Raw genomic sequence first — 13,886 nt, 5'->3', positions numbered from 1 at the left:
TGAGCGAATGCAGTCAGGCCAGGAAATCGCCAGAGCACTTCGGAGTTTTAAATAAACTTTCTGCGGCAGCTATCGGCACGGCTGCAGCTTTCTTCACGTCCTTCAACATGTTTGGAGCATTTCGACCAACATCAGTTAATTTTGGAGGTTTGCTATGGTGAGATCTACATTGGGTCGTCTTGCATATAGCTGATTTGCGTAATAGGAAAACTCCATGGAAGTTGTCGCCGACAAGGAAAGCTAATGCCCGAGCCCGCCTAAAGAAAGTTGACGCGGTAATTGAGGCTGTAAGAGCCAGTGGTGTTCAGTGTGCTGCATTGGTCAGTCCTATTTGCGCACGCATAGCTTTAAACTGAACTGTTGCACACAGGATCGAGCTCTTCTTCTGCCCAAGGAGCACGAAATGGACCCTAAAGACAAATACACTGTGTTCAGTCCTAACCACCGAGGCTATCGAAAAGGTATCCACAAGGTTCCAAAATGGACAAGAGTAAGTTCGCGAGACAGTTCTCTACGTAGCGTGGTACTAATTCTTTCACATAGTTGACACTGAGAGTCAATCCAAAGGGCTTCTAGCTTTCTATCATTCATTAGATAACATGCTAAATATACTGCATCATACTGTATTTCATTGACCCAAAGGGTAATATCATATTTCAGAAGAGAACAACTTGAACTCTGCCTAGTTTTATTGCCTCCAGTACTTTGGAGTTGCCCAGCACGGTCTTGAAAAGCTCATCCCTACCCTCTGGTACATCTAAAATAGAGCGTTTCTTCGCATCCTTGAACGTGGCATCGAGGATGATGTGTGTAAGTGCAGAAATAGAGAGCGCATCTGGGAAGAAAAAAGAGCTTAGACTGATAAAGGTTTCAAGGCAGATTCACTGTACCGGTTTCACTTAACAGTTTACCAATCCTCCCTGGCGTACCTACAGCCGCCCCGACTTGTGACCGCTTCAGGTACCGGACGTGATCCTCTATTTTGTAATGTCTCGCAAATAACTTGGCCACATCCCCGCCTTTGCTGCCCCGTAGCCTTTTGTCCTTGAGAATTCGCTCCACATCTATTACACGAAGGGCTGCACTGGCCACGAACAAGAGCGTCGGAGCTCCATTGGATTTGGATCTCTGGGACAACCGTTTATGAAGCGTCGGAAGAACTTGCAAAAGGGGATAAGGACGGTGGTCGATAGACATGAATAAATTGCCCGACTCAAGCGACCTACCTCCAGTGATAAAATCAACCAGTTGATCCAATGACCTCGATTCCGTCCATGAGGTCGTGTCCGCTATCGAAGTTTCTGTCTGTGTGTCAAATTGAGAAATCCACCGCAAGTTAAGATCGTTCACACTAACCGGGTATTCGCAGATCCCCGAGCTCTATATCTGACATGGACGGATATGTTTTTGCCTGCATGGACGAAATATAGTCTGCCAACATGTGCGGAGGTTGCGCTGCGATAGAAGTTGGCTCCGTGGCATCCACAGATTCGGCCAATTTTCGTTTCTGAAGACGGCGGACGGATGAGCACATTGAGCCATGGTGTAACACGAAGGTGATACTAGCCTTTGCCTTTCTTTCTTTTTCCTTCTCTCTGCGTTTCCTTTTTTTCACTATGACGGCCTTGTGTCTTTGATCCGAGGTGTCATCCTCTGCGTCCTCTTCGGCGCTCAAGAGCCCTTGGATATCATCACCAGCACCGAGCTGAGAATTGCCGATCTCGTCTTCTTCGCCAGAGAGCGCGACAAGGTCGTCTGGCACGAAGTCATCGTCCAGATCGTCGCCATGCTGCTGCATCATTGTTTCAGGGGGCGAACAGCTATAGAGCTGCGTGGTGGGGACGAGAGAAACGCAGAAAGCAGTGTGAAGTCCAGACAAGAGAGAATAATATTACAATCAGAGAAATATTAACCCAATAATATTCGAGTATTTTGTTTCCGTGTCACGGTACTCCGCGACGGGACGGTGGCCGGTGGTGGCCGGCCCAGGGCAGGGAGAGAGCCGACTGGCCGGAGATAGTTTGCTCGGGCCTGCTAGTACGAAAACCACAGCCTGTCAGCGTCAAAGGTGTCAGGCTGCCATGATGATGGGACAGTGAATGTGCCGCAGCTTCCAGTAAAGTAAAACACAGCATATGTGGTCACTCAACGTCTTGCCTTTTAGCTCCTTTTCCTCCATGGATATCCATAGTAGCTTCCTCAAAGCAATAACAGCCCCAAGCTCTCAAGCCTGGCTCGTTGTCTCAGCTGTCTGTATCCTGGCTTCCGGCCTAATCTGGTGCTGCAAATTGCTCTTGCTACCCACGGACAACCATAATACCCAGAAGGGCGCCTTGCAAGCGCCATCAGAGAACCATTCGTCGCAGACTTTGGATTCTGCCAGTGACGACAATTGTGCATCCAGAAATATGTTTTATCGTCCCCTTACGCAATCCGGTCATTCACAGCTCCCTGTCGACCCATACCTTAATGCTGTGCAAAAACAGGTTGCCGCTATCGAAGATACTCGTGCGAAACAGCCCTATGATGCTTTTCTCGTGCTTGATGTTGAAGCCACATGCTTGCAAGGAGCTGGCTTCGAATGGCCAAACGAGATTATAGTTTGTGTTATATTAGACTGCAGATATCACAAAGAAGCTCATGACCATGTGCCGCACACTATCTAGGAGTGGCCTGTGTGCCTCATGAAATGGAAAGACAAGTCATCAAAGGGAAAAGCAAGTCAATTGGTTGTCGTGGACGAATTTCGCAGCTTCGTTAAACCTACATGGAGGCCTCAGCTGTCGCAATTCTGTACGGAATTAACCGGAATAACACAAGTTCGTCGCTGCCTTCATCGCTCGAGAATATATTTACTCACGAGCCCCGTGTAGACACAAGTTAACAGTGCGCCGACTTTTCCCAAGGTCCTCAAGTCGTTTGCCAGATTCTTATCGCAAAATGGCTTGATTGATCCCAAAAACGGGCGGCCCTTGCTTCGTTTTTGTTGGTGCAGTGACGGTCCCTTTGATATCAGAGATTTTGTTGTGAAACAGTGTTTTCTATCCAAAGTTGGTTTGTCACAATTGAAACAATGGGAGTTGCCTGATTGAATCCGAGAAATATCTACCCCACTTGGCAGATACCCATGCCTGTTTGGTTGAGAGGCGATGTTCTAGATGTCCGGAAGGTAGTTTCTGCCTGGTCGGCAAGCCAAACAATGCAAGAGAACTATGAAGCAAAGACGAGGGTAAACATTTCTTCTAATACCATTCTTGCTTACTGATCACACAATTCACAGTCAGCATCGGGATCGCGTCTCCGGTCGTTGAACATCCCATTACAGCTCCGGGCACTTGGTCTGTCGGCTTTCGAAGGCCGTCAGCACAGCGGAATTGACGTTAGTCGTGTTCTGCCATTCGTTTCATTCCATCCAACTCATCTCGACTTCCAGGATACCCGTAACATAGCACGAATTATCACGGAGCTAGCGCGGCGAAGCATCCGCCTCGAGCCCAACACTCCCATCAACCCCAACCGACGATGGCAATGGATGGGAAAACCAGGAGAAGTTCTTGAATTTTGCCTGATCTGATTTAGGCTTGCCGATTGCACTGTATTTTAAATACTGAGAATCCTCGTGGTATGACTCGTATTGTACTAGTAAAACTTTGGTCACGGGGATGGCCTGATGATCATCCTTCTATATTTATGTTCATTTTCACCTGTCACTCACTTACACGCAACAAACTAAGAACAAGCATATATTTCTCACAAAATACAAGGATAGACAATTTAGGTGGAGTTGGACTAGTTATGGGGGGAAAGTCGATATAGCAGTTACATAAATAATGTGGCGTCCAATATCGCCATTGAATATTGAATTCTAGTAGTATTTATCCCGTTCCTTCCAGCTAACCGAAGATCCGTGTATCAGTGCGTACCTCCTCGGCTGCTTCGATCGATAAAAACCTGGTACGGCAGAAAGCTTGACTTTTTCAAGATACATACGATTCTGGAGTCACCCTACGAAACGACAAGAACTACGTGTGTAATCGATACACGAGGTTGAGAATTTGAGGAAGTGGTGGACTTGAGCGCCAATGTCGTCCCACGGACCATCAAATGTGAGAGAAACTGTGAAATATTGAGTATTGCTGATGCAGATGCGGCTGGGTCGAACGCACTCAATAAGGAATTACTGTGCGAGGCGCCAAATAATCAGACAAAATATCAGAACAGAAGCGAACTGCACGTACGAAGTCCCACAAGGTTCCAAAGGCCGGGATCCCTGCTTCCTTGCATCCCTGCTGGATTTCTGCATTCCCGATATAGTTGGACGTGATAAATACGACTGTTAGGCAACGCGAACCATGAGGGTCGAAATGAACAAAAGACCATCAGACGACTGTACCTTCTGCCTGCCAGTAATGATAGACTTCCTTTAAGATCTTCATAGTATCCGGTCGACCACCACGTTCCTTGCTGTCCCATAACATCAGACGCTCCGGACCAACGTGTCTGTGAATCAGCCCGCTGATAGTAGGTCCGAATGTCTTCTCTTGATCAGATCCTGTGGGAGTAAGATAAGTATTTACGGATACTTGACGACAGTAAATAAAATGTACCGATCCAAATGAGATACCTTCGGCCAATGTTAGCAACAAGATATCTCCGGCGTGATATAAATGCCTCACCAGTAAGGAGACTGAATACAGGTAGAAAGAGCAGCCCCGAGACCAGTGCCGGTACATATACGGATACCACGCTTGTAGAGTGTAGAAGTATTGGAAACACCTGCGAACTATGGATAAACTGATGAGCGACAGAGTTCTACTTCGGCTCGAGGAGGCTTGAATTTACCTTGAGTTGCCGAGTCCATATTTTCCTCGGTGGATCGTTTACTAAACTCTTGGTAAAGTCACCTGGTACTCAAAAAGTCAATCCTTACTCTATAATATTTCAAGGTACATTAAATTACCTTGGACACCACAAATCAAGTAGTGATATTTCGCATGAGTACCTTCGCTGTGCATGTGAGGTAAGAACCGGTTTCTTGGCAAAGATAAGAAACTTACGAGATGATACCAAAGGCGTGGTACTCCATGACAGCGGATCGACTGACACGTGCCAGAAGACCTTGCTGCATTCCTCGCTCGAAACGTAGCACGGCGACCTTGGGAGAAGGCTGTGAAGAACAATTATTCAAGTATTGCGATGAGCAATCGTAAGGCGTAACCTACAAGTTCGATATCAACCCTAACCTTCCTTGTACATATCCATGGTAGAACAATGCTGGGATGCACGTCAGCCATAGTCAAGGGAAAACAGCGAATGATGGGCTTACAAAAGGGTCATTCCCATTGTATACCAGAATGCCTGTTGACGAATGACATGAACGCCGCTCATATTCCAAGCTTTGGTCTCAGAAGAGTACGTATTAGAGAGAATGGTGTAGACCCCTTGATGGCCGATAGTGAGAAAGGCAATCGATCGGTGAAAAAAAAAGCTTACATGTCATGAATAGTCCGGACCACCCGAAGAAACGATGGTTCCTCTCGAAGACACTAAATAAGAAGATTGAATACGCGACAACGATTAATGAGGAAGTCTAAGTAAGCTTACTTGTGATGGGTGTTTCGGACCCAAGGGAGACCCGCAATGATTGTGATTACCAAGATGACAGTGGTAGCGACACCAAAGGCCAGTACGGAGTCGTTGAAAGTTGAGCGAGCCCGATATTCGTTGACAACCATGAGGATGAGCCATGCAACACCAGAGGACGCGCAACCGCTGTGTATACCACCAAGATGCTGTCAATTATACTGTTAGCTTGTGTAAGGAAACGTAGCTAATATAAGATACCTGGAGTGTCGATGTACATCCCAATCGCCACCAAAGGGGTGTCCACTGATGGATAATGGTAAGCTTAAGCCCTTAGCACGTCATGAGTGAAAACCACCTTAGCGAACAACGTGTTGACAAAAAGATACAGAAGACGGCCGAAAATCTCGTTGCGCATCAGGACAGAAAAATTCAGGTTACCGACGACCAGAGCACCAGGGTACTCGAGTGCATATGGCCAGTGGCCAGATGCGGCAAGGCCGATACCGATCATATTGATGGTGAAAGTGAATGTAAAGAACTTCCTGCAGAGAGTCGCAAAGTTGGTACCTCTGCGCTATAGCAGTATATGCAATCTCGTACCTGTAGGTATTGAACCAGATAACCCACAATATCCACTTGGAAACCTTCTTTTTCGGTTTCGGAGGGGGTTTTGAAGCATTTGCAGGTGGCGCATCTTTCTTTAAGGCCTGCACTGGGAAGACATCGATCTCGACAGCCTTTTTCTCGCTTTTGGAAAGTTCGGTGCTTGCTGCAATCTGCGGTGAACGGACCTCGAGCGTCCCTTTCTCTGCATCATTGTAGGCCGGAGCAGGCATGTTCGACATTGTAGTACTGAAGTGTAATGGAGAAGACTACCTCCGGGGTGTCAGGGCTGAGGATGAAAGGCGCAAGGATATAGCCTCGCACATTTCTCCTTTTATTCGTTTCTGATGATTCTAAACGAGGCAAGAGAGCTGTGAGATTACTTGTAGATTCACAGCAGTCCCTTAACCCACGGCGAGAAGGACCATCAAATAACATGGTTATCGGACACTTTCCGGTGCCACGGTCCCCCAAGTCAAAGACTCACAGGACTTCACACCAAAACGTCCGGCTCCTGGGTGACCCGCGTCGTCCGGTGTTCGAGGGCTGGAAATGAGTAGTAGCCTCAGAAAACAATTTGTATACGGCACCCGGTCGCCAACGAGCTGCGGCACACATCATTGCATTTACAAGCATTCGGAACTGATGCCACAATCCAAGGTGTCAGCGTCCATGTCAGCGCTTACCTTACGACATCAATGCCTTCCCAGAAGCAAGGATTTGACAGCCTAATTCGAGATTGAACCAAGACTCAGAAGATACTCCGGAGGGGCAGTTTCCAAAAGTGACTGGGCGACATGAGCGCGGTACGCGGCTCCGATAGCATTGTAGGATGCTACCACTCCCCAGAGGAGCCTGCGTGAGATGGGAGTAGACCGAAATAGCTGCTGGCTGATAGCACCGCTAATGTAGCCCCGAGTCTTAAGATATACTTACATATGGCACGCATCTGATAGGCCTGAAATTAAATGGGCCAAAGCGTGGATGACAGCCAGCACGGGCTGTATAGGAATATCTATTTCCTGCGATGCACCAAATTAAGTCGAGGTGTGAGATGGTCGCTTGGCTTGCTTGAGAAATGCTTCTCAGGGCTTTCATGGCGCTTGCAGTCAATCTGAGAATAACAGCCAGAATGGTATGGAAACATGGGCAGTGCAGTTCCACAGCTCTGACGAGATCTGACGTTTGAAAATTATGCGGCTCAGCCACGACGGTCCAGGGTCACTGTCGATCGACGTTAAATACCACCTTTAAGAGCGCTTTACGACATTTATCGCTTAGCTATTGTACCTGATGACAATCATCAGTCCGAGATTCCTGCATCGGTGAGACACCCAAAATCCACCATCTTCCGTTTGATGGCCACCAATTTTCTCCAAATCTTCTTGTGGGCAGAATACGTCTATCGCTTGCACACAGCTTTAAAATAGTACCATACACTCCCTGTGACGTGCCAATGGACCGATGGTTTCCCGAATCATCATCATTATCTCAATAGGTACCCATAATTATCAGTAGTAAAGCAAAATGTACCACCGCGCTTGCAACGGCTGAATAAGACCATGCGTCCCGTCATATATCTTCATCCACGAATTCCTTCAGGTGTCTCAACTGCTGCGAGACTTCTTCCTTGAACGTCGCGATATCGTTGCTGTTTTTGATGATGGCTCGAATAGTCTCATCTTTTAGCCGTGCGACCTTCTCAATTTGTTCTCGATAGCTAGAAAGCACACCTCAGTTTCCTAGATAGTACAATCAATAAAAGCCAAACTCAACTCAAATTGTAATGCCTGCAATCGCGATTTCACACCCATACCACTGGATAGTGCCGCCGTCCGGGCATGCGCTAGTTCTCTCTCCAATCTGGCGGCTTCGGCGTTACTAACCGTGGCTTCTTGTTGCGCGGCCTGATATATGACGCACTCAACGTTTATTCCACTTACTTGTAAAAGGACTTACGTCTCGGAGGTCGTCAGCTTGCTCGTTCAAGCCAGCCACCTTCTTCTCAACTTCTCCAATTTCTTCGTCCACATTTTCGCACTCCATGGTCAGTTGGTCCAATTCATTGTCCACTTTTATTCTCTCGCTCTCAACGTCTGCTCGTTCCGTCCTCCGAGTCTCTGCAACCCCGCTTAACACTGGCTTGATAACCTTTCTGATGTCAGAGCCAGAGAGAAGCTGTTGGGGGTTGGCTGCAGCAATGTTCAACTGTAAAGTGAGATCGATATCTTCTAGTGGAGGAGGCAAGGGAGGAAATAGTCCCAAGGTAGAGAGCAGGTTAGTGTATAAATCCAAAGCTTCCTCGGCCGCCGCGGCGCGGTTAGTTACAGCAACTTCCAGTGACATTACAGTTTTGTGTGTCTCGGCAATTTTGTGTTTTAGATCATCCAAGTTGCGCGAAAGAGTCTCATGGTCAGTGTTCATACGAATGACTTCCTCTGGAGTGAGATTCTGCACTTTAACGATTTCTCCGAGCTTTTCTTGCTCGGCTTTGAGTTGTTCCATATTTGTGGCTACAGGCAAGACTATTGGTATGACTTCTTCCTTATCTAAAGCCACGTACTTTGGATGTTAAGCTCTGCCTTTTCATTTGCGATCGTATCAATGAGATGCTTCTTGCGCGCCTCAAAACGTTGTAAAACGTCTTGAAATTTCGCTCTATCGCGCTTTAGATAGCCGTTCTCTTTCTGCAGTTTTTCCAGCGGGTCCTGTGCCAAAGGTAGAAAAAATAAGCCCAAAATCATGACTCTTCATATTGTCCCTACCGATGATGATAGGAGTTTATTATATTCAGTCTTAAGTTGCTCAAGTAGAGCTCTCTGACTCTCTAAGTCAGCCACGACCCTTTCGTTCTTTTTGGCTGGATTATCGTTAGCGTGGCAACAAAGATTGATAATACGACTTACCATAACGTTCTTCAAGAAGCTTATCTTGTTCTTCAAAAACATCTGCACCATGAAAAAACGCTACGTATGCTTCAGCGTAGTAGTCGAATGCAAGTGCTTGATGATGGACGGGATCATTGAACTCTTCAGGTATTTTAGACACAATTTGCAGAGTTGGGTCGTCACTTTCCAGATATTCTAATCGCGCCTATGGCTATACTCCAGTTGATGAAAGAGTCAACATACAAAAGTACTAACCTTGCCCATTTCGACTAGCCAGTGCAGAGCTGCCATTAGAAATGGCCAAGAATGCATACTTCCTGGCGCTGCTAGCCATTTGTTATCTATTTGTGCGGAAAACGGATAGCGCAGCGCTTTTAAGGATGGGAGAAATTCGTCCTCAAACCGTGACCGAGGATCAAAGGGATAGGATGGGTCGATCATGGTCACAAGATGATTGAAGATAGCTCGAAAGTCTTTTCCCGTTATGCTTTGAAGGGTTTGCATGGAAACCTCGTAGTCGGTACTTTGCAGCCAAGAAAAAATATCTTGTCTCATTTTTGCTTGATACGAACGCTCACGGATCGGGCGAGGATCCTTTAGAGTCTGACTGCCCGAGGGAGCGGCTAGTGAAGCGCTGCCAGCCCAAACGGAGCCACGTCGCGTGCTACTGTGTACAGAGATGGTGGATAGAAGATCGTTGTAAACAACGCGAAATGAAGGGCGTGAACATAACATATAGCGCGTGTACGCGACACGAACTCACCTGTTAAGAGGAGTGCGGCCATAACTAGGTTTAGTTGTACTTTGCAACAGAGGGTTCGCGTTCTGCGAGCGGAAGATAGATTGGCGTGGATTAGTGCTCGGACCAGCTAGGGGCGGTGGAGGATATGGCCCACGAATTGCTGGGCCGGACATTGACATGCGCATGTTTGAAGGTGGTTTCTTCACGGTGGAAGATGGCATTGGAATTCCTGAGCGAGCATTGCCATGAATATCAGATGTAGGAAGCAAAGTAGAGCGACGCAGCGAATCAGACATGTTCCCTGTACAACTACAGCAAGTAGTTCTGCAACTTGGGCTACTAACAGTACATGGTCTAGCTGGATCGTATCCTCGCGTTTTGCGCGGCTCACGTGATGCAAGGATATCGCTGGCTTACTACATCTGGCTTGACTCAGACGTTCATTTTCTCCAAACGGGCAACGTTTGGCAGCTCAGCGCTCAGTCCTCAGCTCCGTTCTCATGCCAGCTCCAGCTCAAAAGGAGCTTTTCGGTGGTGCGATTGTCGCAGATTTACCCCCGCGAGTGATTGATGTCTCGTACGTGATTTTTTCTCTAGCTGCTCAATCGGTTAGATTACAGTTGCTTGACAGAAACTTGCGTCAGGTTCCTGATAATCAAGAGGTTTTTGTTTACGCTGAAAATAGCGTGAGCTTTGTGATAGAGATATTGGAAGCAGTGGCTGCTCCAGACGATCACGGAGCTGCAAGGTCCGGCTTATCTTCGCACTGACAGTCAATACTCTTATTTTCGGTATCACCTTAGATTTCACTTTGACTCCTTGGCACACGACAATGATGCCGAGGGATGCACTGTCCTTGACATACAAGACGTGATAAACGATAGAGGCGATGATACTCCATCCCCAATCGTTTTGCAAGGGACTCAGCAGATCCGGAAATACAATCGGCCGGTGCTTGACCAAGTAGAGATAATGCTGTCTCTTTTCCGAGTGAAGAGGAAAGATATCGACATTGTCGTAACAGTCAACATTCCTGTGTTAGCAGCAGATGGGGGCGCGATCTCCAGGGAGCGTGTGGCAGGAATCAAGACAGATTTCGATAAACTAGTCCGCTCTCTACAGATAATCGACTACAGTCTCTTTGCATAGCTACCAGTCTAGGCACTCGTACCAAGGCAAATAAGCTCTCTCGCAATCTACATGCCCGCTAGCTCGCCCCAATTTACACCGCCTAGCATTTCCATTACTTTGCCATTCAGTCGTGAACAACTTTTTGCGGAAACTGCAACGTTTTCACAATCCCATCCGTCTCCCATAAGCGATGTCAACCCAGCGCTGAGGTGCAACATCAAGGTCCATCGAACATGCATTGCAATATGACAGCTAAAAAATCTCTTGGTCTTGGAAAAATCCATGCTCCCTTCATGTTTTATATTTGCCGATCAGCACAACACCCACTGGCAGGCCTAGTATAATCTTTTATGGTCAGAAAGGGGATTTACTTCAAAAGCGCCGCTGTTGACCGCATCTAGACCTAACAATAATGCCCTAATAGCCTTCGCTTGTGCATCCGATTGCTGATTCTGGGCAAGATCACATTTATCAGATAATGTCCGTTGGATTGTGCACTGTAGACAGCTGTTCCGCTCGCGGATTGCAATGGTGTTGCAATCAGTCAAGACCTCTTCCGTTGCCTGGGAGAGGAACTTCTTCCAAAGTAGGAACGGTAGCACCAAATTTGAATGCCGAGATCACGTCAAGTCTTTCCAGGGCGTGTGTACGTGACCGGTGGAAAAGGCTGGTGGTTATACAGAGGCTTTTGGCCTTTAGACTGGCAATAACGATTTCTCGGCGTCGCTTATGACTCGGATTTGGAGTATCACGCAAATGATGAACACCTTATTGAGAAGCCGATGAAGTTTGGAATCGCAGCTCACAATTCATTGACTGTTATGGACAGCCTCTGCACGCTCTAACCCACTGGGGAAATTTGCAAAAAATGTAAACGTATGGTGGCAGAACTACATGGCACAACTCGCTTCAGTTCTACTCATGTTGACCGGGACTGCTATGACAGATGACTTGTTCGAAAAGAAGCATTATAACACGAATACTTGTTGGCATCAATAAGCAGTATTCATACTAGTAGGGTATAACCAGCTATCGATACAAGGAGAGTCAGATCATATACTATACTTTACATGTTCAATCGGCCTGCACAAGACCGCGCTATATCGTATGATCATCCAGTTCTAAGTCTCCCTCGGGTTCTTCTTCGATTCGCTCTCGAGCACCCATTTTTGCGAGTTCTGCAGCAGCTTTGGCATCCTTCTTACGTTTCGCCGATTCTTTCAACTTTTCCCAACGGTCACGAAATCTTGCGATCACCGCTTTCTGTGAATAGAACAAACATTGATCACACGGTGAAAACCGGAAGCGGTTGAAACCCACCTGCTTGTCATTATCCGTGCGAACCAGTCTGACTTCCTCCTCAAGTTCCCGGATACGGCGTAGTAGTTGTGCCTCACGATCTCGCCCCGTATTCAGAGCTGTCATTGGTGAAGGAACAACAGGTAAATTGATATTCAAAGAACTCAGGTCGACAGCTTGTCCCGGGCGTTGTTGTATCACAGACGCTCCCATGGCTCGTTGTGCCTGCGTGAATAACGGGTGAGCTAATGAAGCGAAAAACGCTATACATTGGAAGTACCTGATGTCGGGCCATCACAATGCTATCGCGCAATTGCTGGTCTTGATCTTTGCGCATCTGCAGTACCTTTTCCGATGCAGCCAAGCGTTTTTGCGTTGCTTCCACTTCTAGTTTCAGCATTTCATTCTCTTTCTTCAGCGTTGAGGTAGACGGTTCAGATCCGGAAGATATTAAGCAGAAGGACTCTGACAACTCGTCGCCTTTGAGACGTAAATAAAGCGAAAACCAGACGATAAGTACGGTTAATAGGATCTTACCTTCATCCGCTAACACCTCCTCATCCGTTTCTTCACGCAAGCCAATCTGTTGTCCTATGGGTTGTAAGAGTTGAGATGCACGCTATGCGTTTGTATCTATCATTTTTTATGACGTCACAGACGTACTCGAGTTCCTTTTGAGATCAACTCCGGTATTCCTCAATGTTCGCGATATTAGTGAATCCTCGTTATCAGTGTCACTACTTGAGCTGCCGTCCTTACGTAGCCCCTTTCTGGGGGAGTTAGCCTCCACCCCTAAAGGCGCAGTCGCAAAGGCTACCGGCTGAGAAAGATTATCCAGCATTCCTTCCATTATTTTCCAGAAGTTATTGAATGCATCGCCCGGGTCAGACTTATAAATGATAGAGTACTTGTCAACCCAAGGAAGTATGAAAGTGAGCAGAAATGACTGCACCCGCTGCCCAAGAACCATAAAAGATTCATCCACATTATTTTGAGAATCTGCTAGACGAGCGAGACCTCTAGCATATGGAGGGGGGGATGGTGTAGGGTGAGGAGCGTAAGGAGTAGCGATGGAACCTGCAACTGGATGCATGTTCGTGCCAGGTGGAGAAGCCTTTTGAGGCATCGTTGGGTCCTGGTTATCTTCTCGAAGCTTGGCTATCTTCCTCTGTAACTCTTTTCCGGCCTTAAGGTGTTCATTGTACAACATCCTCAGTGTCCGCTTTGCCTAAACGTCATGGAACAAGTGTTATAGGGGGATGTGTTATAGCCATAGTCATGTCACTTCACATTTTCGTCGTTTGACTGCTCCACACAAGCCATGAATGCTTCTGCCGCCTTGTAGTGTTCTTCAGCTGCAGGGATAAGAAGGCCCTGTGATCGATAGTCGTCTGCGTTCGCTGCGTGCTGGTGCGCCTGCCATAACAGAAACAGATTCAACTGTGAACCTTAGACATCTGGATACATGGACAATACAGTATTTAATGGTGCCTTCACATTTGACATCTTGCTAGCGTCAGTATAAAACCAAGTCAATGCGAGTAATGAAAAAAGTGGAGATTCGACAATTGTGTGGATGTGACAGAGAACGCAGGTGACCTAATCTAGCATCCTTTCGAATTCGCTGTACTGTACAG

General features: G+C 47.1%; 5 protein-coding genes across 5 annotated transcripts; 2 read left to right on the top strand and 3 right to left on the bottom strand.

Moving 5' to 3' along the window:
- Positions 1–77: 77 nt before the first annotated feature.
- SERLADRAFT_473981 (uncharacterized protein) lies at positions 78–1,928 on the bottom strand (the record flags this gene model as incomplete). Its single annotated transcript, XM_007321246.1, has 8 exons — positions 78–157; positions 206–320; positions 371–490; positions 544–835; positions 891–1,160; positions 1,227–1,301; positions 1,357–1,507; positions 1,568–1,928. The coding sequence occupies 5 exons, from the start codon at positions 1,799–1,801 to the stop codon at positions 657–659; spliced, it is 909 nt and encodes a 302-aa protein (XP_007321308.1).
- Positions 1,929–2,027: 99 nt separating this feature from the next.
- Positions 2,028–3,752, top strand: SERLADRAFT_473977 (uncharacterized protein; the record flags this gene model as incomplete). The annotated part of the gene is made up of 6 exons (XM_007321245.1): positions 2,028–2,600; positions 2,667–2,819; positions 2,874–3,050; positions 3,122–3,229; positions 3,281–3,379; positions 3,434–3,752. The coding sequence occupies 6 exons, from the start codon at positions 2,136–2,138 to the stop codon at positions 3,572–3,574; spliced, it is 1,143 nt and encodes a 380-aa protein (XP_007321307.1).
- Positions 3,733–6,447, bottom strand: SERLADRAFT_357417 (uncharacterized protein; the record flags this gene model as incomplete). Its single annotated transcript, XM_007321244.1, has 16 exons — positions 3,733–4,116; positions 4,167–4,180; positions 4,239–4,333; positions 4,394–4,552; positions 4,608–4,624; positions 4,677–4,783; positions 4,843–4,904; positions 4,961–5,007; positions 5,058–5,167; positions 5,223–5,274; positions 5,327–5,441; positions 5,494–5,546; positions 5,605–5,792; positions 5,845–5,889; positions 5,942–6,128; positions 6,187–6,447. The coding sequence occupies 15 exons, from the start codon at positions 6,429–6,431 to the stop codon at positions 4,178–4,180; spliced, it is 1,485 nt and encodes a 494-aa protein (XP_007321306.1).
- A 3,806-nt stretch (positions 6,448–10,253) lies between these two features.
- SERLADRAFT_473971 (uncharacterized protein) lies at positions 10,254–11,097 on the top strand (the record flags this gene model as incomplete). Its single annotated transcript, XM_007321243.1, has 3 exons — positions 10,254–10,396; positions 10,451–10,567; positions 10,623–11,097. The coding sequence occupies 3 exons, from the start codon at positions 10,320–10,322 to the stop codon at positions 10,966–10,968; spliced, it is 540 nt and encodes a 179-aa protein (XP_007321305.1).
- An 816-nt stretch (positions 11,098–11,913) lies between these two features.
- Positions 11,914–13,823, bottom strand: SERLADRAFT_473969 (uncharacterized protein; the record flags this gene model as incomplete). Its single annotated transcript, XM_007321242.1, has 8 exons — positions 11,914–12,213; positions 12,271–12,474; positions 12,530–12,729; positions 12,787–12,840; positions 12,913–13,138; positions 13,202–13,477; positions 13,540–13,665; positions 13,726–13,823. The coding sequence occupies 8 exons, from the start codon at positions 13,753–13,755 to the stop codon at positions 12,049–12,051; spliced, it is 1,281 nt and encodes a 426-aa protein (XP_007321304.1).
- Positions 13,824–13,886: the final 63 nt, after the last annotated feature.

The sequence above is a fragment of the Serpula lacrymans genome (genome assembly GCF_000218685.1).
Source record: "Serpula lacrymans var. lacrymans S7.9 unplaced genomic scaffold SERLAscaffold_11, whole genome shotgun sequence".
NCBI classification, from domain to species: Eukaryota; Fungi; Basidiomycota; class Agaricomycetes; order Boletales; family Serpulaceae; genus Serpula; species Serpula lacrymans.
This window is presented reverse-complemented; position numbering and strand designations above follow the sequence as displayed.